At 34.6% G+C, this 27574-nt stretch overlaps 1 protein-coding gene across 1 annotated transcript in view; it reads left to right on the top strand.

Annotated features, from left to right (window-relative positions):
• Positions 1-10958: 10958 nt before the first annotated feature.
• The window catches only part of LOC147073160 (NADP-dependent malic enzyme-like), a 97163-nt gene continuing 80547 nt past the window's right edge, over positions 10959-27574 (top strand). Inside the window, exon 1 of the mRNA XM_085945309.1 lies at positions 10959-11137. Within this exon, the coding sequence (XP_085801435.1) occupies positions 11097-11137 (41 nt within the window). The 5' untranslated portion in view covers positions 10959-11096. The remainder of the gene's footprint in view (positions 11138-27574) is intronic.

Here is a 27574-nt window from a genome sequence, read left to right as displayed (position 1 = left end):
GCGGCGATTTGCGTTAATTATTTTAGAGATACATTAAAGCATGGCCTTTAATTTTATGATAAATTGAAATCAATCAAATTAATATCTGACATTATAGTTGAGTCACGTTTTCCTGACTCCGCATTTAATGGAAGATGCATTTATAATATTATTGTATATAACAGGGGTGTCAATAAGGTCGATCGCAAAAAATATTTAATTTATTTAATCATCTTTCGGAAGCAATTGAAATCTGCTGAGAATTTGTATGCCTGTTTTGGTTTGACATACATACTAAACTTGTGCGAATCAGCTTTTTCGTAAATATATAAAATCGAAATACAGAACAACAACGGACGAACATTTAGATTAATGATTGAAAAATGGTTTGAGTAATTACACCCCCAATTATACAAAAAATGTAGACACCTTACAATGTAGGATAAGTAATTCAAGCTCTGTAGCATCCGGAAGCTCAAAATAAAATAACTACTAGGTACCTACAGTTATGTAAATAAATTTGTGCAACGCTTTACTTAATTTTCTTAGTAAGATTCTATTTGGTTTAAAAGTATATCTAGTATAAACTATAATATACCAGTGGTGAAGGGTAGAGGTAGGCTATTAAGATCCGCCATAAATACTGCATAATATTAAACTTTGTCAGTCAGACGTGTTTGTTTTCATTGAAATAAGACAACAATTATTTACAGATGATGTTGATTAGTTTTTAAAATTCACACTGCGAAAGCTAAGCCATAATAGATAATTGTCAAGCAAAACTATGTATAAAATGTCTAAAATTATGCAATTGAATCATACATAACTTTGGATATTTTATAGATAGAATAATATTTTTCATCTATTATTTCTTAGGCAGGGTTTAATGAATTAAAAAAAATGAACCAACAATATGTAAAATATGCAGTGATGTCCCTAGACAAAATACCGCTCCTGGGCAGCGCCAAAATGCCGTCCCATTTTTTTATAAAGAATTTTTTATCGTCCGAGCACGTGTCGTTTCTGGTCACCATGGACGTCGAAGGTCAATGGAAGTAAACTAGACATCGCGAACCCGACAAAATATTACAGGTCTGTTGAAACTTATATGTTAATTAATACATTTTGTTCCCAACCAGTGAGCTGAATTTTTTAATGGAACGGTATTTTCAATATTACTAACTTTAGGTAGATAGCTATTGTTTGTATATATACCAAATGATTCTCCGAGATTTGCCACCCTTCGAGTAACTGCCGCCCCCAAGCGACGCTCAATCTGCCTACCCCCACGGGACGTCACTGGAAATATGTAGGTACCTATTCGTACGCAACGAAAATAAATAAGTATGAATGAAAAAGTGTGCACAATTTTGTCGTATCGCCCAAAATAAGTATACCAAAACTATTATGGTTTGGTTTAGGCAGGGCTTAATTGATTTTCAAAAAATAACCAACACCATCTGTAAAGTGTAGTCTTAGTTCAATAAAAACAAATGCGTTTGACTAACAAAGTTTAATGTGCACTGTTTATAGCGGATCTTAACAGCCCTCGCTATTTATCAAATCAAATCAAATTTATTTTACATATAATGAACAAATTATAAATTCAAAGCGTTCACGACATGACATAAAAGAAGTGTTAATATTTTTTAAAAATAAAAATACAGGGAAGTGTGAGTTAATAATACAATAAGTAATAAAATATGAAATAAAATAAGAAAAGAAATAAAATAAAATAACAAAATAAAAGTAGATGGAAGTACATAGAGTGAACTTTGATAGACCCTATCTTAAAAATTTATAAAACAACGTCCACCTAAACTCACTCTCACGTAAGTCGGATATATCAATATCCGAAGTGATTTCATAAAACATGGTTATTGCCCTCCCAATTGCCATTACTAATGGCAGGTTAGTTCTGCAACGTGGGAGAACAAACAACGGATGCCCTCGATTCCTAAGGTAATTGTCAGAGACACAGTATGTAGGCATCCCTAAGAGAAAATCAGTCGGATAGAGCCACGGATAATATCCATACAGCCGAAAGTAAAGGAGTCTCAAAAATTTCTTTTGGACTCTCTCCACCATAAGGCCATACTTCAACTGATGCGGGGCACAAACGATAGACCCACTCTCAAGTCTGCTTCTAACTAAGAAGTTTTAGTACCGTAACATCCGAAAAGACCCGGGAAGTACGCAAGAAAAAGCCCAACATCTTTAGCGCCTTTTTACAAATGGTATATAGGTAGGTATAATGACCACTAAACGTCAGTTTACTGCTATATAGTTACATCTCTATATATATAAAAATCTCGTGTCACGATGTTTGTGGTCGAACTCCTCCGAAATGGCTCGACCGATTTTTATGAATTTTTTATTTATATTTTTTAGGTATGAGAATAGGTCAACAAGTATATTTCATACCGCTAGGTGATTAGGGTATCTCTATCCAGAATTTTTTTTCTTTTTTTTTTTTGAAAATTTCTTTTTGTATTTTTTTTATTATTTTGCATAAAAAAATACCTATAATCCTAAATTTTCACCCTCCTAACCCCACCCTCCCATTTTTTAAACGCGATTTTATTATTTTTGTATGAACAAATTTAACCGTCGTTCGTATTTCAAACAGAACGAAATTATTTATGTTGTTGAATGACAGATGGCGCTACGTCCGAGAAGAATTCAAGAGAAGCGTCGCGTCATTTTGACATTTCATTCGGCATATCACAACGCAGTGCGTGCAAAATTTTGTATGATTTATTTTAATTTATCTATTTTTGTGTGCGTGTATTACAGTGCACAATGCCAGCAAGACGCAAGGGGGGCCATGTAGGCCGTCGAACGAATAAAGCAACAAACGTGCGAAATAGTAGAGCAGAAAGAACAGACGAACAAATCCAACAAGATAACAAAAACGTGCGTGTGCGCATGTCGCAATTGCGTGCATCTCAATCACAAGAGGCACGAGCTGAATGAAATCAACAACGACAATTGTAACGGAGCCAAGGGCCCGGATCGTAGTTAACACACGCAGAGCAAATGACCGACAATGCCAACAAGTGCATCGAGCATTTACATCCGCTTCGTTCCTTCGTCTCGCATTCGAGTACGAGCCAGATATTGAATATTCCGCTCATCCGAAAGTGCTGATTGGTGCTATGGACAAAGAATGTCCCCATTGTCAGGCTCTCAAATTCAAACATGAGTCAGCCGGGATGTGTTGCTCATCAGGAAAAGTGCAACTACCAGAAATTAAGATACCACCAGAACCATTGAACGGCTTGCTCATCGGCACGGTTCCAGATTCAAACCTGCTCCTGAAGTCCATTCGCACATTCAATTCATACTTCCAAATGACTTCGTTCGGAGCAACAGAAATAGTTCACAATACTGCGGCAAATGGTCAACAATTCCATTCTACGTTCAAAATCAAAGGCCAAGTATACCACAAAGTAGGCTCATTGCTGCCAATGCCAAAGGAACCACATAATTTTTTACAAATCTACTTCATGGACGGTGAGGACATCAATCGTGTGGATGCACGTTGCGGCTACAATAACCTCAATTCGCCTAATGCCAGGTGCATCGTCGGCAAACTGGACGCCCTATTGAATGAGCACAATGAATTATTGAAATTCTTCAAAGCACACATGCACGAATTGAAAGGGACAATCACGCTATTGTCATCAATCCTGATAAAACACCAGCTGGAGAGCACGTGCGTCGATTCAATGCGCCTGTTGTTGACGACATTGCTGGAATCATGGTTGGCGACCGCACATCGACGCGAGAAATCGTGATTCGAAGAAGAAACAATAATCTGGAGTTCATCGCTGACACACACCGTTCATACGACCCTCTCCAATATCCGCTAATTTTCTGGAAGGGACAAGACGGATATGGCATAAACATTAAACAACGAGATCCTGTCACAGGTAATTCATTCATTATGAACATCATTACTCATTTTGAACTGAGAAAATGAATGGTTGATGTTTTTTGTTTTTATCGGCGGTCATCGTCTACAGCGCTCTATTCCTCTTTCTGTCATATATCCCATCCCCACATACTTACGATACATTCGTTATTTTTTATTTAACAACCAAAATATTCACTAGAAATAATTTATATGGCAGAACAACGTTTGCCGGGTCAGCTAGTATTTTATAATATATCCTTAATTTCAGAAAAAATAGATCACGGAGGATTTTTCTTCTCCAAAGTAGATCTTATGTAAAAATTAGTTGACAACCCTGGTATATAATATGTGTAAAACTATGAATCTAACTACGTATGTGAGACTTGAAAAAAAATGTTTGCTCTTTTCAATGTGACACAATGACATCACTAAAAAGTAAAAATAAACAAATGCTATGATAATTGCGAAGATGACCGGTAATACCTACGATTATTTCAGTGCAATACCGCCGCCATTGCATCATTCTCAGATACATCGGAGAAACAAGGGGCATAGGCGTACCCAGGATTTTATGATATTTAGGATATTATATTTTATGATTTATATTTATTGTTTACACAGGATATCAGGATAATATATTTATTTTTATAGTTTAGGGCATAACTATACAATTTTAATATTATGCCTGTTGAAGGTAGATTTGGCTGTGGTACGTGGTAGCCAGTGACGTCCAGGCAGCCTATGCGTTGCTTAGGGACGGCATATTATAAAGGGCGTAAAAATTAAAACCATAATCAACATTAACATTTTAAATAGATTAGCGCAGCAGGCGACTTTTTTACAATTAGTGTCAATTTGTGATGTGTGTTTATCTCACTTATCTGGTTGACCCATCACGCCAGGCCCCTCCTGAGCCCGACCCCCCAGTCTAGAGCCTTGTCAGTCCCCTTCTAGTGGGGGCCGTGCCCACGAGTGTCACACCGTCTTCCTCATGTTTAATTTTTAAACAACTTTCACGTAACCCGATGAAAGAAATCAAATATAGGAAGAGTTAATGCTTGCCGTTCAAAATCTTAATGAAATCATATTATATTACAACTAAATTTAACAACAACGCTTTTTACATTTTCACGACTCAATTCCTATGGGGTATATGGAGTGATCAACCAAAATCTATCCCGCGATCGACGCGTTGAACATACCAGTGCATATATTCTATATACGAGGCTGCTATCGGCGGCTATCGAAGATAGATTATCATATTTATGTGGTGAGACGGTTAATTGTTACAATAGGTTAACCGTCGAACTCTCAAAGAGTGGTTTTAACGGGAATGGGACAATTGGGCGCCGCACTATCGAATGAAATAAATAAATGTTCGTTACGATTTTATACACAAAGAAGACGAGGAATTTTAATCAGTTTCTATCTACCACTTAGCAGTTTTAATTTATTTTGCTCTTAACATAATGTTTTTTTATTGCGGATTGAGAATTATCATGCCTGAGGTATTACAATTATAAAAAAAATAAAAGAACTCACTTCTTGTGGGAACAAACATATACCTACACAAATAAATCATTGTTTACGTGTGCATATTGAAATTCTCACCAAGTATTACATACTCATAATAATAATATTATATAATATATATTTTTTAAAAGTACATATTATAATTCACGAAAGTCTATTTATTTTCGAATTCCGTTTGATTGCGTGGAGCCCAGTTGTCCCGGCGCCGAATCGTCCTTCTAGACCCATTTTAACAGCACCTCTCTTGGCTGTGTTAACTTTTAGAGCAAGATAGACACTTTTGACAGTTTAGACGGCTAACTGATTATAACAATAATTATAATACCTCAATATATAAATATAATAAACTAGACGCCAATAGTCGCCGTTAGCAGCCATTTGTATAGAATAGAATATAACATCTCAATATTTAAGTGAATCGTTAGTGCATCGTTCTGTTGTGTACACTGATAGGACATCACACTTATTTTATTTACAATGCTATTTGATTATAGCATCATATAAACTTAAAGCTTTTAAAGTAAACAATATAATATAATATAAACATTTATGCACCCACTTGAATGTGTCAGCTTAAGAAATGTTCAAAGGGATCTCACAGTAACCAAAATGCACACCTGCAGAATAAATAAGATGATATATGTATCCTTTTATACAAATAGCACTTTACCCTCTTTTAGAATACTGACACGAGTCAAGAAATACATTTAAGTGATAATTATTAATAATATTTACGAGCTCATGGAATCTGTTCTCACCCTTTTGGGGTAAACATCTGCATTCTAACTATGTTGATTTAAAACAAGTACATCATTACGAAATTGCTCCCACGCTTTTGCGTGTTATGGAAATAAGCCAGAAAAAGCACTTAACTGGTAATTATCAGTATTATTTACGAGCTTCTGTTCAATACTTGAAGTAAAGCAATTTGTTATCTACATTAATTGCACAAATGTGCATCTTTTTGGATTAGTTTAGACACTTATGAACACCTGCATATTCAAATAATGTTATAAATGTTATTCCTTGTTAATGTAAATCATATATCATAACAAACACGTGCAGTCTGTTCAAGTCAAAAACCCATTAAAGAGAATAGTATAAAATCTCAGGGAATGTCACTCCTGTTGTCTTTCGTTTCCAACCATTGTACAGTACGTAACTTTTGTCTGTCAAACACTTTGTACTAAAATTATTACTGAAATAAATAGTAATGTTTTACTTTACGTAAAACACTATTGCTCTCGCCGCGTTCACAATCAATTACAAACGCCCACCGCTCAAGCATCCTAGAAGGTAAATCTCCTGACAAAACTACCTTCAAGGCGTACAGTCTATAACCGTACAAGAAAACTGTGAAGAATTACATCAAGGAGTCTCACAGAGTGTCCCAATTCTGGTAAGAAACTTAAGGAAGGTTAATATCATCAAACCATACAGGAGCTGCCAACCCAGATCTCCTACTTCCTCAAGCTACTCACCACTAGGACATAACAGTTCGTCAAATGGAGTTCCATTTTTGTGATCACTCGGTGACGGGAGCTCTCTGCTTCTTTTCGATGTGAGAGAACGTCGAGATACATTCTATAGAAGAGTTACGTAACTTCAAAGCAACATTTTTTTAATGTGTAGAACAAAACAAAAAATCCGTGTACGCCAATGCTCTGGTTTCGCTTCAGGGGCTTGGATTGTGTATGCGTGTTAAATATGCGTATGAACCAATGAGATTTGAAAATTTTCGCTGTTTTCTAGCTTATAATGCTTGGGGAACACCTAGCAACTACCAACAGCGGTCAAATAACGCGGTATATGTCAGAAATTTCAGAATAATGTAATAAAAAAATTCGCGAATCTACTGAAACACAGTGGCGGAACTACATTGAGCAAGACCCTGCTACAAGGAGTGCAGTGTCTATGAGGAATCATTTTAAAATAACATTACAAATTCATAAATAATTTGAAATAACCTCAGATACCTATACTTACTAGAAAAAAATCTTTAAAAAGATACGACGCCTGGCAGAACTCAAACCTTCATCCGCTGGATTAGCGCCAATGTGCTTTATCAACTGAGTCACGTCGTCTTATCTAAATATGTATTCATACATAAGCAATTAACAAATTTTGTTCATTTTGCCAATCGGATTTTGTGGTGTGTATCAAGGTACCAATTACAGGTACTTATCTTGATTGCTTGACAGGTTCGCATATTAGCTATACATATAGTTCGGGTCCGGACCCTCCCGCCAGAAATGAGAAACAAATAGGTAAATGGAATAATATTTATGTTTTCTTTCGTCTGGACCTGATGACTGATCATCATATGTGAGGGATCCAATGTTTGCATTAATATTCTGACGGGACATCTCTAAAAGACAAGGCAACGCGGACGACACAAACAGACACAATTGATATTAATAATTATTATAACCGTTAGGCCAAGCGCAATTGAACCAGGTGTTCATTGGTAAACTCACAGTGCAGAGAGTCTGGGTATGGGAAGTATACACGGAAAAGTGCGGGAGTCCGCGATTGAAGTAACAAGAAGTAACGAAAGTCAGTGGCACCCATTAAATTATGTCAATCTCTTCCGCACCCGTCACATTAAAATCTATATATATTATTACAAATATTTTTTTAGAAATGGACCCCCCCCCCCACATACAATATGTGTGCGCGTTTGTTGCTATTCTTGCTATTGCTAGTCATGAAGGAAGAAGTCATGTAAACAAGTGGTTAAAAAATAGAAATGTTCTAAAAAACACTTCTTTTTTATAAGGGGTGGTAGCAGAATATAAAGGTCCGCGTATCATTTATTATCAACCACGTTTCATTTTTTATGACAGCCTTATTAATATTTTTCTTTGGCCCATGCATTCGACCAACAATGAATTTATTCAATTTGAGGGGTGTGTACCAGTGGCGAAGGGTGGAGGTAGGCTATTAAGATCCGCCATAAATAGTGCACATTAAACTTTGTCAGTCATACGTATTTGTTTTCATTGAAATAAGACCACAATTTACAGATGGTGTTGGTTAGTTTTTCAAATTCAATTAAACCCTGCGAAACCAAGCCATAATATAATAGTCAATAAAAAAACTCGTCTATTTTTTATAAAATATCTACAATTATGCAATTAAATAATCTATCTTTGGATAATTTATAGATACTTGGAATAATATTTTTATCTATTATAGTTTGGTTAGGCAGGGCTTAATAAATTTAAAAAAAATGAACCACCAATATTTTTTGTAATTTATGTATTTATTATGTAAGTATGAATGAAAAAGTTTGCACAATTTTTTCATATCGCCCAAAGTATAATACCAGAACTATATGGTTTGGTTAGGCAGGGTTTAATTGATTTTTAAAAACTAACCAACACCATCTTTAAATAAATATTGTAGTATTAGTTCAATAAAAACAAATAATACGTATGACTAACAAAGTTTAATGTGCACTATTTATGGCGGATCTTAACAGTCTACCTCCACCCTTCGCTACTGGTGTGTACATATAGGTATAGATCGCGTAACCAGAGTTGGTGTGACACAGATACGAAAGATTGTGTGTATTGGTGAATTTCTGAAGAATACAGTATTCTTTTACAGGCTGTTACTTTTTTGAATGCGTCTGTGTGAGTGTTCGGCCGCCTCAACTTTGGTTGCGCGATCTATACACTCCCCCTGGGTTACGCCACTGTCAATTAGTAATATAATAATTCGTGCACTGTTAAAATAATACTTTATTGGCAATTAAAACTATACTATTAAAAACCTTCACGGAGTCAGTTACCAACTTGCTAGATATTCAGTTAACGTAGTCACTTAGTTACCTTCACTCTCTCTTGCCCGAGTAACTAACTTGTAGTATTTAGTAACAGACTTGGCATTTTATTTCGAACTTCAGTGTTATGTGAACATTTGCAATTTGCGGACTTGTCTTTTTTCCAATTTTCAAACAGGTGCCTTTAAACGTATCCACGATATTTTCAGTGATAATAATCGTATATTTATTATTTATGTGATAAAAAATAATCAGTGAAAGTTGAACCATAAATAATAAATATCTATTGACTTATTTTTATTGTTTATTGTTTCCGAAGTTGTACCGACATAATAATATCGAACCGGTGTTTTAAATATATCAATAGTATTGGCTAATTTTAAAGGTCGGAAGTATTGTGAATAAAAACGCTATATTATAAGGATATATCAAATTATTTGCAACATTTTGCCTGAAGCTAACATCGATTATGCACTGACGTTTTTGAATAAATACAATATCACCGTTTTTTTTATTACAAATAGCTGTACATGTAATATAATATTAAAAATATAATGCGGTCATTAACTCTAGTATTTTAGCGATTTTTTAGCATTATTATTATCGACGTGTATTATAATTATTGCAACACTTGCCATTTTCGTTTCTCTAATTCTTAATTTAAAATGGAATGTCAGAATTTTATTTTTTATTTAATAACGGCTAGAAGATAATAATATTACGTTGCGAATAGTAATTTTATTTAAATAATGTTCTCATTATTAAAAAATAATTATAGGTAAACTTTATTGTCTGTATTTTATAACAAGGTGCGTGCAAAGTCGAGAATAGAATAAAATAATAATATAGTAAGTAATTTGACTGTTTAAAAAAAGTCTAAGATGCATATAGGTAATAATAATTATATCATACATAATAATTATTTTAATAATATAGGTAGGTAAATATAATATCTATAGTACTTTAATATTAAATTTATTCGTGTGAATTTAACGAAATATCCTCAATGTTATTGCGCAAACGTTATATTTATGTAGGTAGGTACACAACATTCATGGATTAATCTGATATTCATGTAAATATTAAAACAAATCATTAAACATCTTCTATTTAGCGATTATTTTAGATATTTATTAATCATATTTAAAAATATATACGTTTGGTTTTTATCCTGAAATATTATATTAATTAGTTAGGGGCCGTCCATATATAACGTCACGCTCTAGGGAGGGAAGAAGGTCAGAGAAAATGTGACGATCACAAATAAAACAAAAAATGTAAAATATTTATATCGTCGATCGAGATTTAAGGATAAATATTTTTTAAAAAAACCCGTTTTTTAACCGTTTAGGGGGGTGTCAAAATATGACGTAATATAGACAGGGTGGTAAAAGGTTATGTAACGAAATGAGACGATGGCGATGGGGAGGTTTAAAATTGTCAAAATCGTGTGACGTCATATATGGACGGCCCCTTATAGCAAATAATACACACCACCTATTTAAATTATGCCAGTGTATTGATTTTTTCGGTTATATTTAATTTGTTTTACTAAAATGTTATTATATCTTTAATTTATAAATGTTATGTATTGCGTTGATAATAATATAATAAAATGTGTAATAGTTTATTGCAGCTATTAGCTATATTGTTTACTACTGACATTATAATCATATAATTGATTAGTAGGATTACTATGAATGATTAATTTAAAACTACAAATAACTATTTTGTGCACAACCAATAATTATCAAGAGAAGAATAAACATTTTAAATTAGTGCCTGGACAATCTGAAAACATTTGTTTAACTTATTAAATAGGTAGGTACCTATTCAAAGTGCTAAACATTTAGAAGTGTCAAAAACAGAGTTCTAACGATGGGGAATACTGCGTCGATTTCAACAAAACACCAAGAAAAGTAAGTATTGTATTTTACAGTTAACTCTCGATTTATGAGGAGATAATAATAATCGATTATCCGGTTAATTCAGAATATCAATGTAAATATTCAAAACTACACAAATATTATGATATTCTAAACTATTTTGAACATGTTGAAAGAGTGTATAATTATAATCGCATGGACAGAAAATAAGTCTTTCGTAAAAATTTAATAAAAATAATTAATAATACACTTCTCATTAAGATTATCTACCCAAAATTCAAAAATGAAATCAAACGCATAGGTATATCAATCATTTGCAAAATAGCTGAATGGCATATTAGTTGTACTTCTTCGCCAGGACATCGTGACCCGGTGATTTGATTGTCAAACAGCCGTCTCAACGCGTTGGCCCCTACTCCTCTCGGCATTCTACGACATGCAAAGCATGTAGCCACGTCTTGAATACCCGTAGCACTTATCATTGGGTTCAACTCTCTGGGGCATCCAATGTTTGCTTTAATATTCCGTTCTAAAAGATGATACAAATGGACATTAACGATCCTAATAATTATGACTGCTAAGTCGTGCGCATTCGATAGCCACTTGCGGATACGACAGCAACAGTATGTCAACCAGGGCTGCAGACCAGGTATTTATCGCTAGACTCAAGTGTGGATTGTATGGAGAATGTACTCGTACATGGAAAAATTCGTCTGATTGCACGTGATATAACTGTCGAACAATATTTCGACTGCAACGACTTCCGGTTATCGACGAGATGTTCACTTGTTAAAACTGTGAACTAACAAGCCACTCCTATTATTTAGTTAATCGCATTTCGACTTCAGCGACTTCCGGTTATTGCCTAGATCTACTTGTCGGAGAGTGCATTACAGTGGTTTTGAAACAAAGTTTTGGTTAATTCTACGATACTTTAGAAGTTTGTTTTGATAGCCGTTATTTATGTAGATACCTACCTACCAAATATTTTCGAAAATAATTAAAACATTATGTATTGAAAACGCAGTCTATTCACATAAATTGTAAATAAAATGCTTATTTATTGATTCCCATAGAAAACACCCGTACCATGAATTAGTCATTGTACGACAATTATATCTGTAAAGGGAAATCGATGGTTAGTTACATCCGGGAAAAAAATCAACAATGCTTCCTTTGACTCACTGGGTCACCGTAGGCAAGCTAATTTTACAACTCTGCGATATCTATAAATTTAATATCAACCCGTGGTGGAGCAGTGACACAGAGTCCGCTTCTAAAGCCGTGGATAAAGGGTTTGGGCCGGCGTTTACCAAATCGACATTATACTGTGTGGTTGATCCAAAATGAAGACACTTAAGTAAAGTGATTGTGCAAATGGAACAATAAAAAAACGCGTTTTCTTCACCCGTCTAAGAGCTTTCCCAGATAGCGCGATTTGATTCGCGCGTAACAACTCGCGCGCTTTCGAGGTTACTGGTGGCCTCGTTAAGCCGTCCACATGCACTCGCGACGTATCACCTCTCACGTGCAAAACGCGACGGCTCGCCAGACTCTCGAGTAGGCGGGTGTTGCGCCTTCGAGGCGCCTTTGATGTCTACCGCCTCAATATAGTTTTAAAAAATGCGTAGAATAAATAAATAAAAAATAACTTTTCACTGTTTATATAGGTATTGTCTAACAAAATCCACTACCTATCTAGTTGATATATTTTTATTTGACTAAATAAGTTAGCTACCTACTGACATTAATTAAGATTTTGATATACATTTTTAATAATTTATTCTATGTTAGAGGCCCCCCTTTTCCTTTCGATAATTTGTCAAATGAGTATTTTCCGACTGACTTTCTAAAAGGCATGCTACTTTTCACTCTCTTGAATCTCGTAGGTCTCTTCTGATCTTGAAACACTTTTGCATGTTTCGTGATGGATAGTTTCCAATCCTGGTGTCCTAATGAATTTGAATTTGCAACTGTCAGAACCGTTTCCTCGTGTCAAGCCTATCAGGCACGATTAGCGAGGGGTGCAAGACTAGTCAATGCGCTCCCAAAAGACGTAGACATTTTCGGTGACGTGCTATGTATTTTGTATTCAAAATTTTATTTTTCTGTATTAAATTATTATTAAATCAGTATGTTTATTATTATTATTATTATTTTATAATATATTATATTCTCTTCTCTCTTGTTAGTGTATTATTTGTTATAATACTTATAATGTAAACCTCACGTTGTGCACGTCTTGAATTTAGGTTTGTAATGTCCACATTGTTTTGTTTTCTTAAATAAAGAAAATAAAATAAATCTTATGACGAATTTTTATTTGCGTTATATAAAACCCGCCACTGGACGTCATACATGGATGACCCCTTAATGTGTTAGCTAAAAAGGTACTGAGATTAACGAACTAAGAATAAATTGATTTTAACGCACAACACCTGCTAGGTAATTTAAAGAAGTGTCATACCTACGAATAATGAATTTTATTGGCTAATTTGAAATATTGCTGACGTTGATTGATTGGTTGGCTTCTTTGTAGAAATAAATCTTGGCATAGTCATATTATAGTACCTTCACACATTCTTGTAAAAATGACATTGTGTCAGAAATAATATTGTGACATCACTCATGTCCGTCAGGTAAATTCTTTAAAAAAAACAATGTTGTTATTTCGGAAATTGCGTACATATTCGGCCTTCCAAATTATATGCGCAATTCCGCCAACTGTTATGTCTTCTAACTGGCAAGATTAGGATTTGCAATGCCGGGATCCCGCAAGATCTAATACTTCCGGGATTAAAATGATAGAATCCGGGATTCGTGTTACTAAACTATGTGCAAATGCAATTAATTTTCACATGCAAAATATTGCGGTTGACATCCACAGGGAGAATACAGCCCAGATCATAAAATCCAAACCAGAATTTGAGATCAGTGTTACTAACTGCTAAATAATTACAAGATAAAAAAAACTTTTTATATACTTACCAAGTTTTTAAATTTTCTGTTGAATCATATAAACTTGACAATTCTATGTATCAATAAAAACTTTTTATTGTAATTAATAGAAATACTGAATAAATTTATTATATAATACAGAAATGTCATTTTGACATTTCATATTGATTTCCATAGTAACGCACGTATATACCTAATAATAATTTAGTTGCTAGGACCCCCTTAGCAACCAATAATAGTGAGTAGTATATATTACTTTTAACGAATTTTTTTTCCGAAACATACAAAACAGAATTAACTGAAAATTAATTCAATTCTGCTTAAAAATGGCTAAAAGTATTAAAATAATGCATTGTCGTCGTGTTCTGATATATTGTTTCAAATGTCTAGCTAGTCGGGAAGTTGGGGGGACATGCTCGTCGAAGGTCAAAATTGAGTTTTTATTGTATATTCAAACCATGATCCTGGACACTCCTTAAACGTTGTAGATGATCTATTTATATAATTTTGAAGCCTTATTATCCTTTATAGTTATTTTAAACATTTGATGACTGCATGAAGTATTTTTGTTACATAAAATAGTATTCTTTTAAACCTCTCGCTCTAATGTTTTAGAATATAGTCATATTTCGGTACATAACTGTGCAGTGGTGTTAAGATTTTTTACATTTATTAATTTTTAAACGCATTTATAAAACCATTAGCATAATTTATTACGAGATAATTTTTGTAAATTATTCACGATAAAAAATTATATTGATAATCTCTGTGATCCCAAATTTGACAAGAATTAGGCATTTTATTATTCAAAAAATCGGCAAGATTAACACATTTCAAGACAATTCTAAAGATATTTATTATAAGCTATGTCTTTGACCATTCAAGTGTGATAAACATCTTATGAATAATGATTGCTTTATAATAATTATTGACCTAAGAATAAGGTAGTGTTTTTTTGAAATAAGCCATTTCTTTTGTCATTCCCTAGTGGTTAAGCTACAACATACGGCCGTAGTCATAAATTGACAAACTATAATTGAAGTAGGGAGTAAAATGATATTGACGCGCGTGTTTGAACATGTACCGTTTAAAAAAAAATAAAAAAAAATTCGGTTAGGTACATGTTCAAACACGCGCGTTAACATAATTTTACTCCCTACTTTAATTATAGTTTGTCATTTTATGGCTACGGCCGTATGTTGTAGCTTAACCACTAGGGAATGACAAAAGAAATGGCGTATTTCAAAAAAACACTACCTTATTCTTAGGTCAATAATTATTATAAAGCAATCATTATTCATAAGATTTTTATCACACTTGAATGGTCAAAGATATAGCTTATAATAAGTATCTTTAGATTCATCTTCAAATGTGTTAATCTTGCCGATTTTTTGAATAATAAAATGCCTAATTCTTGTCAAATTTGGGATCACAGAGATTATCAAAATATTTTTTTATCGTGAATAATTTACAAAAATTATCTCGTAATAAATTATACTAATGGTTTTATAAATGCGTTTAATAATTAATAAATGTAAAAAATCTTAACACCACTGCACAGTTCTGTACCGAAATATGACTATATTCTAAAACATTAGAGCGAGAGGTTTAAAAGAATACTATTTTATGTAACAAAAATACTTCATACAGTCATCAAATGTTTAAAATAACTATAAAGGATAATAAGGCTTCAAAATTATATAAATAGATCATCTACAACGTTTAAGGAGTGTCCAGGATCATGGTTTGAATATACAATAAAAACTCAATTTTGACCTTCGACGAGCATGTCCCCCCTTAAGAAAAAATTTGTACTGCACAAGAAAAAATCTGTACCGGACAAACAAGAATACGAGCTAATTAAAACGTGGTAAAATGTATATAAGGTAAGAAAGATAATAAAATAAGCTAGTTACCAGACAAATCAAATTTACACCTTACGAATTTATAATTATTAAGTCTAACGAATGAGCATTGTTTTCATGAGTATTGAGTTCGAAGAATTTATAGTTTCACATTGAATATAATATCTATATGCAAGCCAGTGTGACGTCCCGTGGGAGTAGACAGATTGAGCGTCGCTTGGTGACGGCAGTTACTCGAAGGACGGCAAATCGAGGAGAATCATTAGGTAAGTATATAAGGAAATAGGTACATAAACTTAGTAATAACGGAAATATCTTTCCATTAAAAAAAATCAACTTACCGGTTTGAAACAAAATGTATTAATTAACGTACTTAAAAGGTTTAACAGGACTGTAATTTTAATTTATACAAAAATAATAATGTTTTTGCCAGTCATTCGCGAGTTTTAAATGTTGTCAGGTAAATTTTTAAATGTAGGTATCTGAAACCGTGGACTCGCAATATTGACTATTGCAGTAGGGTATATATTAATAATAGGAAATATATAGTAATGTATCCATACAACACATTTCTTAAATATTGAAGTCTTAAAGGATGATAAACGAATACTGTATGATAATTACAAGATAAAAAGAACTTTTTATAGGTATATATTAATAATTTAGTTGCTAGGACCCCAGACCCTTAGCAACCAATAATAGTATAATAACTTTTCATACATAACAGAATTAACTGAAAATGAATTCAATTCTGCTTAAAGATGGCTAAAAGTATTAAAAGGGTGCATTGACATCGTGTTCTGACATATTATAAAAGTTTCAAATGTCTAGCTAGTCGGGAAGTTAGTTAAAAACCGATTGCAAGATTTGTACTGGACAAACAACCACCGGACAAACAATAATACGACCTAATAAAAACGTTGTAATAATAAAAAATGGGCGGTATTTTGGCGCTGCCTAGGGGCGGCATTTTGTCTAGGGACGTCACAGTATTTTACAACTGCGGACCGGTGAAAATATTTAGCGGACTGCTAAAACAAAATAAAAACTATTATTTATATAGTATATTATTGTTTATTGGTTTTTAAATCACGTATTGTGGTGGACAGAAAATACATATTAATTATAACAGTTTGATTGTGACTACTAAAAAATTGATAAGTGCAATGAAAATAATTATATTATATTGTTAACAGAAATAATCAGAAACCGATTTGTAAATAAATTGTTAATAATAATGCCAAATCTGCTTCTGCATCTTCGCTAGAATAGTTTTTATTACTGACGTCAAGGTCGAAAAATTCTTCTCACATGAATACTTATGCAGTCAACAATTCGGACAATAATTTCAGTGATATCCAAAACCGAAGTAATCTTTGTATTTTATTTCTGAACATCAGAGTGGTATTAGAAGAATTATAATATTTGTATCTTCTTCTTATTGTGCCATCCCCTAGCGGAGGTCGGCCACCATCAAGGCGATCTTAGCTTTGTCGTCTGCTACCCGGAATAGTTCAGTGGAGCTGCACTCGTACCAATCACGGAGGTTCTTAAGCCACGAAATGCGGCGCCGTCATCTGCTACGCTTACCATTGATCTTTCCTTGAATACCAAGTTGGGGAATGCTGTACTTTTGTCCTCTCATAATGTGGCCGAGGTACTGTAGTTTCCTGGTTTTGATACTACGCAGAACTTCTCAGTCCTTCCCCATTCGATTGAGAACTTCACCATTTGTCACCCGGTCAGTCCAAGGAATTTTGAGGATGCGTCTATACAGTCACATCTCGAAAGCTTCAAGTCTCCGTGACATCTCTTGGTTTAGCGTCCATACTTCCATACCATAGAAAAGAATTGAGAGAACATAACAACGTACCATACGCAGTCTCAGACCTAGGTTACGGTCTCGATTGCTAAGGAGGCGTCTCATTTTGAGAAAGGCGCTCCTTACGATCTCAATTCTAGTTTTTATTTCCTGAGACTGGTCCCATTTCTCATTGACCCGTGTACCTAAATATTTATAATGGGTCACACGATCGATTGGTTCGCTGTTAATGATAAAATTTGTGTTGAAGTCTGGTGTCGCTATTTTTGATACTAGTGATAGTTTTGTTTTCTTGAGGTTCATTTTTAAACCATAAGAATTACTGACCTCATTAACCTTTTCTACCAGTTGATGTAAACTCTTTAAACTATCAGCAATCAGCTCAGTATAATCGGCATATTTGTATACTTATTTCATTTGCTTGGATTTTTTTATCAGATTTAGAGGGCCATACAACGAAAAAGTTTGACGTTCATTGTATAAACCAGTTAATCATTTATAATAATGTAATAATTATTATGATGTACATGGTGTATTTTATAATATAATTAATTACTTATCAATTGTAAACTCACCGACAAAAAATATTACTTACCTACCTAACCTAGACAGACAGAGCCATAGACAAACTCAACAATTATTGCGATATGATATAATTAATTATTACTAATTACAATTAGATATACCTACCTACCACAAAAATAATTATGAGTATTTTAAAAGTGAAATCTCTCATTTTAACAATGTGCTGTCATGGTTTTGAACATTATTTTATTACTTTTTAGATTTCTATACTACTAATAATTATTTACTTATTAGCAAATTAAATATAATTGTTCAAATAATTAACTATAAAATATTGTATTGTGTATCAAATTACTTCATGGACATTTTGTAATAAATTTAATTGGTGCGTGTAGCCATCGATAGTAAATTCAAATTCATTTCTAATGTGTAAAATGCCTACAATGGAGGGATGTAAATTGTACGTACATATTTCACCGTAGCACAGTTCACCGTGAGCTTTCTTATCGGAAATCTTTCAAAGCCGATTTTGGCAAAATTCATGAATAATTCAATAATGAAAACCTAACCTAAACTTACAAATAATCCAGTATATCGGCCATTTTAAAAATTTGTTTGACGCTTGCTTCCTGTAAACCACAGGTTCTCAAACTTATTTCGACCACCGCCCACTTTGAGATTTAAAAAAAATCTAGTGCCCCCCATATTTTTTAACTTACCTTTTTACATTACCATCTGTTGCGTATCTTAAAAACAGTTATTGGAAATATAATTTTTAAACATGCATTATAATATGGATAGGAATGATAGGATAGATAGAATGTGACCCATATCCTATTTCTGAGATCGAAGAATGTTTCAATGAGAGGAAATAAAACTCAAACTTATTTTTAAAAAAAATGTTAACACTTATTTTATGAATGAACTAACGCTTTGAATTTTAACCCTTTATAGGGCAAAGGTCAAAAACGGTTTATTCATCGACCACCTCGTTTATGAGCTATAAGTCATACACTAAATATGGAAATACCAACCTTAGTTCATCAAGACGTTGCTGAGAACGTTCTCTGGTTACGAAATAAACCATATAATATGAAGTGTACGTCAATCGCTCGCAAAACATTATTTCAACGATTGGTCGATGTATCGGCCATTGCGCGTTCGCAGTCGTGACTCGACGAATTCGGGAGTACTTACTTACTTATCGTGTCCGGGATCACACCGCTCCTTTCCAAAACGTTGCAGCGGAGACCGCCCTGTCATTGGCCTTCAACAGGTCCTCCTCAACACACTCAATCCCAATTCGAGGGCAAACCAACATATGCTTCGGATCCTGCACCTCCCCACACTCGCATGAGACATCCTCGCCGGTTAAGACACCCCACTTCTTGAGGTTTGTATTGCACCTTGTGACACCGACTCTTAGTCTGTTCAGTGCCTTCCAGACATCGAATGGAAGTTCGTGTCCCGGCGATGGTTCCTCTGTTGGCTCTATCCAAGGATTGCAGAGTCTTTCTTTCCATTTCTGGATACGACTCTCTTCTGGGAGGCAATCCACTTCCGTTGTCCTTTTAAGGAAGCTTTTTCTGGACTTGAGCCTTGAGGTCTCTGCTTGATGTCCATGGAGTGGGTGTCTGGGATCATGGGTCTGCTTTCTTCTTTCGACATTCGCCGCTACTTCTCTTCGTATATCGGGAGGAGCTATGCCTATGATGGGGTATATTTTATCAACGAGGGTCGGTCGCAGGCATCCCGATATGATGCGACCTGTCTCGTTGATTGATACATCCACATGTTTGGCATGCATAGATGCGCTCCATACTGGTGCCGCATATTCTGGGGCTGAGAAGCATAGGCTTAAGGCAGACGTGCGCAGGGTATGTGGTTGCGCTCCCCAAGATGACCCGGTTAGTTTCTTTATAATATTGTTCCTCGCGCACACTTTGAGTTTTGTAGTAATGCAGTGTTGCTTGAACGTCAGTGTGCGGTCGAGGAGTACACCCAAGTATCTCGGCGTTGGGCAGTGGTCGAGTTTATCGCCTCTCCACGTAACACGTAGTTCTCTTTTGGCCTCTTTGTTCCTAAGATGAAATGCACATACTTGTGTTTTCCATGGGTTCGGTTTGAGGTGGTTGCTCTCGTAGTACACTAAGAGTTTCTCCAGCGTGGCGGATAGTTCATTTTCAACATCTTCGAAAGTCTTGCCTTGAGCTGCTACGGCCGTATCATCCGCGTAAATAAACTGCCTTGTACTCGATGGTGTTGGCTGGTCGTTTGTATAAATATTATATAGGGCTGGAGCCAGCACACTTCCTTGAGGCAGGCCGTTTTTCGCCATCAGCTATTTTTACCATGCAATGTTACGAAAAAACATCTATTTTGCAGAAATGTCCCTATGAGCGTCGTTAAGTTGAGATCGCCGGTAAGTTCATAAAGTTTTCTCAATAACTTTTTATGATTTACCGTGTCATATGCAGCGGTAAGGTCGATGAATACTACGTTAGTTATTTCTTTTCGTTCATATCCGTCTTCGATATGCTGTGTTAGATTTAGAATTTGTCCACAGCACGATTTTCCAGGCCTGAAGCCAGCCTGCTCTTTGATTATTTTTTCATCCAAGAAATTTGAGATGCGATTAAGGATCAGTCTTTCAAACAGTTTAAAAAGATGGCATAGTAGCGAAACTGGTCGGAAGTGCTTTGGATCATTTGCTTCTTTACCTGGTTTAAAAAGAGCAACTACCCGTGCTTTCTTCCAGATTTTGGGAATCCGAAAAGTTTTTACGCATGTATTGAACATTTGTAGTAGCCATTGCAGAGCTTTGGGTCCGAAATGTTTAATTTGTTCTCCTCTCAGTTCATCCATTCCGGCTGCTTTGTGATTCTTCATATCTTTTATGACGCTTTCTATCTCTGACAATGTGAGGGAGTTTTGAAGAAAGTTGTTTCCACTTATTTCGTTTCGTATTCTAACTTTTTCCTTCGCAACGTTTTTGTCTTTTTTCCTAGCCGTTTTTCCATTGATCAATAGCTGGTGGGCGTTTTGATTTGGCGTGACTACCATAGTGATTTGAGGTGGACTTGTCGGGTCGTTACTGAGGTTTTTTTATTACTTTCCACGCTTTCCTACTGTTTTGTTTCATGTCGAGGTTCTCTACCAGATTGCACCATTTTTCCTTTCGTGCCTCAGATATTACTTCCAATACTTTTTCTCCTTCTTCAAGTGTATCGTCAGCAAAAGGGCCTACTTCGTAGAGTGCCTTATATCTGTCTAACAGAGGTTTTGTTTCAGATGACATTCCTGGAATATACTCAGTTCTGCACCCCCTTGGAATATTCTTCCTAGAGATTCTCTTTGTCGCCTCAATGAATTCATCATTCGATGAATTCGTCTCTGGTAGTGGCTGCAGGTTATCTACTGCCTTATCGAGATCTTCCTTGAACATTTCCCAGTTTGCTTTTTTGAAGTTAAACTGTCTCTTGAATGGAACTATGGTTGGTTTAATCATTACGTTAACTTCACATATGATAGGCCTGTGTTGAGTTCTCGGTATAGGGTCATGCACTTGCTTTGTGCATTGAGCAGATATCTTTTCACTTATGAATATATTATCAGCGTTGTATCCTTTCCTCCACCTGCCGCTTTTGAAAGAGGCTGGGAGTTTTGGGTGGTGGATAAGTTGAATTCCTTTGATTTCTGCCCATTCTTCCAGTGTCGCTCCATTTTCATCTGTTGTACTGTATCCCCAGGTTGTGATGTGACAGTTGAAATCACCAAGAACAAATTTTATGTCGGATGCATTAAAATTATTTGGTTCCTCAAACTCAAAGTTTGCTGCGGGTGGTTTGTATACGGATGTGACGCTGCAGCGTGGGAGTTCAATGGTCAGAATTTCGATGTCATTTTTATCTGAGAATGCAGTGGAGACTATGCTGGTGCCTGTTTTTACGAAAATGGCACTGCCGTACTGGTCGTGTGGCCTTTCAACGACTAATTGCAGTCCTTGTACATAGGGTCTATGGCTGGTTGGGCCTCTGTGGGTTTCTTGGACTAGTAAGATGTCGCAGTCAGTTTTCTTACAAAGTGCAGAGAGGATTGTCTCCTTACATTTAGATAGGCCTTCGATATTAACTGAAACTGCCACAAAGGTTGGTCCTGAAAAGGACCTTTTACTTGGTTTTGTTTTCATTTTGTTGATGATATTTTGTGATTCCGGTGTTGAAAGGATTGGCCAGCTGTTGGTCTGCCATTTCCAGGGGACGCCCGATCGCGGTGAATATGTTTTTGGTTAGGTACAGTGGCAATCTTCGTGGAGGCTCCTTTCATGTCCCCCAATTCGGGAGTGACACTTGACTTTGCAAGTCATTTTGTTCCCATTTATATTATGTGTTGTGAAAAAAGGTATGAACATAATTATTTAATATGCATTTATTTATCGATTTACATTATATTTTTTACAAATATATTGTGATAGAGTACTTGTTTCATCATTCTATTGCCAAGCGGGAAGTACATAACCTCAAATTTGCAATTCGCACGGCTAACTTCTAAAATTATTTTATACATAAAAAAGCGGCTTAGGCAGTTGAGTATAGTTATATTTTAATGCAAATATAGTATATTATCATTAATATATGTATTTTATTTTTACTCAGAATATTTGGGATCGGAAAGAAATTTTGGATCCAAAATATCCACGAAGAAATGGTGTTTTTTTGTTAGTTGTGACATAAATTGAATGCTAAACTACTCAATTACTATCAATATCGCAACATTCATGAGGTTTTATTGTATTCTATTTGACTGTAGAAGTAACATCACCATCATCAGCCGGGGTCTATCCACTGCTGGATGAAGGCATCCCCCATCATACACCATTTTTCGCGGTCATTTTGTAATATGGTAATGTTGTAGGTCGGTAGGTACTGTTACGATAATATGTTTTATCTTTTTTCAGTTCATTATGAGTAAATCTAAGAAAAAGAGCTGTCAATGTGCTTATAGTAAGGCTAGAGAGCCAAAACGCATATCTTATTTTTATAAGCAATGTAACGTACCGCTTTGCATACTATTTTTTGAAAAGTAATGCGGAAGTGGGTGTAAAAAAAATAAACTGAATTGTAACTTTTCTTATGATTAAATAAATAATATTTACAACCATTATTTATTTGTTTTATTTGAAAAAAATATATCATAAAATCAAAAAAAAAAACACCTATAATGGGCACTGGTTAATAAAAAAAACCACCATAAATTATAGTTTTTCCAAATTTCCGATAGATATTTTTTATTTTTATATTGAAATTGTTCTAAGATATTAAATATCTACTATATTACTGTTGTAGTGTTAAAAGGGTACATTGATTGCGCAATAAATAATGTTTGATAAATGCGACTGTCGTGTAATTTGGCCATAATAAACGTGACAAGAATAATCTCATCCTTGTTAAGGAGCGGCGCGTTACTGTCTATAAGCTGTGACATACACGTAATATTAATTACTATCATTAATTAAATTATTTATGTTTTAAGTCCAGAGAATACTAATGCGGATGTAAGGAGTAGAGTTATTGAGTGCCACCTGTTCACTCAATCAAGCTACAATATGTACCTCCGCATCTATTCTATACACAAGTATGCTTTCGGCCTTTACGGCAGCTAACTAGGGTAGGAAAGTATCGAAATATTAACACTTAGGCCCGTTTCAAACGGGACACCGGTGTCGCGCTCGTATATAATATAGGAGGCATTTGTATTCGAATAAAGGGGCCTTTGTATCATGTTTATGAACGCCCCAGAACTAATGAGTCAACGCATAATTTCGCGATATAAATTAGAACATAAAGCTGGTTGCGGTAATAAAAACAGGTGTATCGGCGGCTTGTGAATCTAGCGGCCGACGGAAAAGTGTACCGGACACGCGTTGACTCATTAGCTCTGGGGCGTTCATAAATATAATACAAAGGCCCCGTTATTCGAATACAAAGGCCTCCTATATGTATTATATCGAACGCGACACCGGTGTCCCGTCTGAACTGTCAAAACTGTCTATCTCACTCTAAAATTTATCACAGCCAAGAGAGGTGCCGTTATAACATAGCACATATTGTAAAAATTATAACTAACTTATTGTAATTGTTACAATAAGTGCTAATACTTGGATACTTTCCTAACCTAGATAGCGGCCGAAAGCAGTCGTGTGTACCTATATAATAGATGCGCAGAGACCCAATGTATCGTATGGCCAAAAAGGACTCTTTCGGGAAAACGGATTTTAAGATTAATTCTCAGCTGCCTGATGCAGTGGCGAAGGGTGGAGGTAGGTGTGTCCGACATAAATTGTGCACACGAACTTTGTGTCTTAGGCATACGTATTTGTTATCATTGGACTAATATGTACTACAATAATTTGGCTTAGGCAGGGTTTAATTGATTTTTAAAAACTAACCAACTTCAACTGTAAATTATTATTGTAGTCTTATTAGTTAGTTCAATAAAAAGTTTCTTAAAAATTAAGAGTCCATTGCAAACTCCAGTATGTAGAACGTTTATGTACCGAATATATGGACCATGTAGAAGGATGGAAATCATACGAAGGTCTTGAAGCCGACCAGTGAGATTACAAATGAAGAAAACCAGATACCAACTGTTTTTGTTATCCATTGTCCAATTTGTTGATGCTACGTTGGTTCAGTGATGTCATTATGATTAGGGATTCCAATCCCGGGATTCCGGGATCCCGAGCTATTTTCGATACCTATGAATCCCGGGATTGATAAACATAATCACGAAACTTTCGGGATTGATTTTTTATCAATTTTTATGGAGAATAAAAATGTAAATATAACACAAAAAATACTTTTAATAACAAATAACTACATTAGAAATAAACTGAGTTTGAATGAAATTTGATTTATACCCATGTGTAAGTTGCCGATTCATTTTATTTTTTCACATAAATTAATAAAAATGAGAAAGATTGGAAAAAAAATGCTTCGCACTATTAACAAAGTAATTCCACCATGATCTCATACGTTTTACGGCAGTTTCATATTTGGCTGACTAATTAGATTTATGAAGTGGAAAGGCCATAAGTACACCATGATTTGCTTTACTATTCTAAATCTCGCTAACCCATTCATTAAGTCTTTACTGTCAGAAACAGCAATCTCATATTAAATTCACATTATTATTTATATTACAATATTATTTACTACATTAAACTTATGTATTTCCAAGATTGAACGTATACAATATTAACAATAAATTTCTTAAATAGTATAAATTATACTAGATTTATTTTTGACAGATTTTATCAATGTGTAGATATTTGTAAATATAAAAAAAATATATTAACAATGGAAAAAAAATCCAATCCCGGGATCCCGGGATTATCAAATTGTAATCCCGAAATCCCGGGATCAGAATTTTGGCTCGGAATTGGATTCCCTAATAATCATGTATTACCTGAATAGTGTTGCCAACATAAGTTTTTTGTTAGATTTGTCATTTTGTTTAATAGGTAGGTAAAACCAGCATCTGACGATGACGTTAAATACGGTTAAATCGAATCAGAATTGCTTGAAAATCAACATGCTGGATTTTTTTTGTACGCTATATTTTAATAATATTGATGTAACGTCAGATTTTTATGATCCTGCTATTAAAAAACTTCGTACGTGTATTATTTTTCAGTTGTTCAGATTTAGAATAACAGCTTCTTCTGTCTTTTCTTTTAAAACCTGTTCACAAATCAAAAAAAATCTTAATGAAAATAATGTTAAATAATTACAAGATAAAAAGAACTTTTTATATACCACGTTTTTAAATTTTCTGTTGAATCATATACTTGACAATTCTATGTATTAATAAATACTTTTTTTTGTACTTGATAGAAATACTGAATAAAAATATAGAATACTGAAATGTCATTTTGACATTTCATATTGATTTCCATAGTTTTTTTTTCGACCATGTCCAATCCTAATAGGATCATATGGGCCTCCACAGAGTAGTATGTATTAACAGATTTTTGTTTTTTTACGAGAAATGAATGTCAGCCACTTGCTCAACCTATTAGGTCCATACCCTGACTCACACACAAATTGAAAAACAATATGAGTACTTGCCAGACCCAGGATTCGAACCTGGGACCCACGGCGTGATAGTCCAACGCTTAAGCCACGCGGCCACCGTGGGCGGATTTCCATAGTAACGCACGTAAATATTAATAATTTAGTAGCTAGGACTGGACACACAAGAAAAAATGACAAACAAGAATACGAGCTAATAAAAACGTGATAAAAATATGATAGTTCCCGCTAATTTAAAAAAATAATTAATTCTAAAATTAAAACTTTTTTTTTCAAAAACTTTTCTACTTACTTGAAGAAACCTCGTACTCACCAATGGTACAGGTTTTTCAACCGGCGACTCTCGTTCGATTCCTGATGAAGTCACTATATATCTAACTCAAAGCTTAGATGTTCCTGTGATTATTTCACTACTACTGCTACTACTACACTACTGTTATGAGGTCGTCTTTAAAATTAAAATAAAAAAAAAATATTAACCACTTTGTGTCATCACGGAGACAATAATTCACATTGAAATTTATTTAAGAGCATACATCAGTGAAACGGCAAAAAAATTTCAACAATACGTGGGACGTAATTTCGCACGCGTTGCCAATCGGAGAGCGATAGTCAACCTGTGAGCGTGTCAATTTGTTTTGTGATGGCGTCGGAGGAATTAATTCTTAAATCGTGTAAAGATGACTAAAAAACGTTACGTATTTACTCGAAAAACAAAACATGTCAATGAATATATTATTATTATTACTTAAATAACATTAAATGGACGCAAGTTGAATTTGTATGACAAATTATGTTTTGTTTGTCACGCATCGTTTGCACAATTTGCGCATCGCGTAGTCGCGATCTTTTTAGACCATGCCTCAGCTGAAGTATAGCCTTAAGTACATAAGTATAGTGACCTTTACAAATTTTAAATTCAAGACGTTCACAACATGACATGGAAAAACAAAGAAATATAAGCACTATTTTGTAAAAAAGTAAAATATAAAAAATACAAGTACCTAAAGTAGGTACATGGAAGTGCGCCGAATGAGTTAAGTAGTCCCTATTTAAAGAATTTATTAAACAACGCCCACCTAATACTCATCCTCACGTAGGTGGAATATATCAACATCCGAAGCGATTTGGTTGAACAGAGTTATAGCCCTCCCAATTGGCATCACCAGTGGCAGATTAGTTCCGCACTTTGGGACGACAAACAACT

Source organism: Rhyacophila brunnea, unplaced genomic scaffold (genome assembly GCF_057557595.1).
Source record: "Rhyacophila brunnea isolate RB1 unplaced genomic scaffold, BYU_Rbru_1.0 scaffold_18, whole genome shotgun sequence".
Lineage (NCBI taxonomy): Eukaryota > Metazoa > Arthropoda > Insecta > Trichoptera > Rhyacophilidae > Rhyacophila > Rhyacophila brunnea.
Note: the sequence above shows the minus strand (reverse complement) of the source record. Positions and strands in the feature narration are given on the sequence as shown.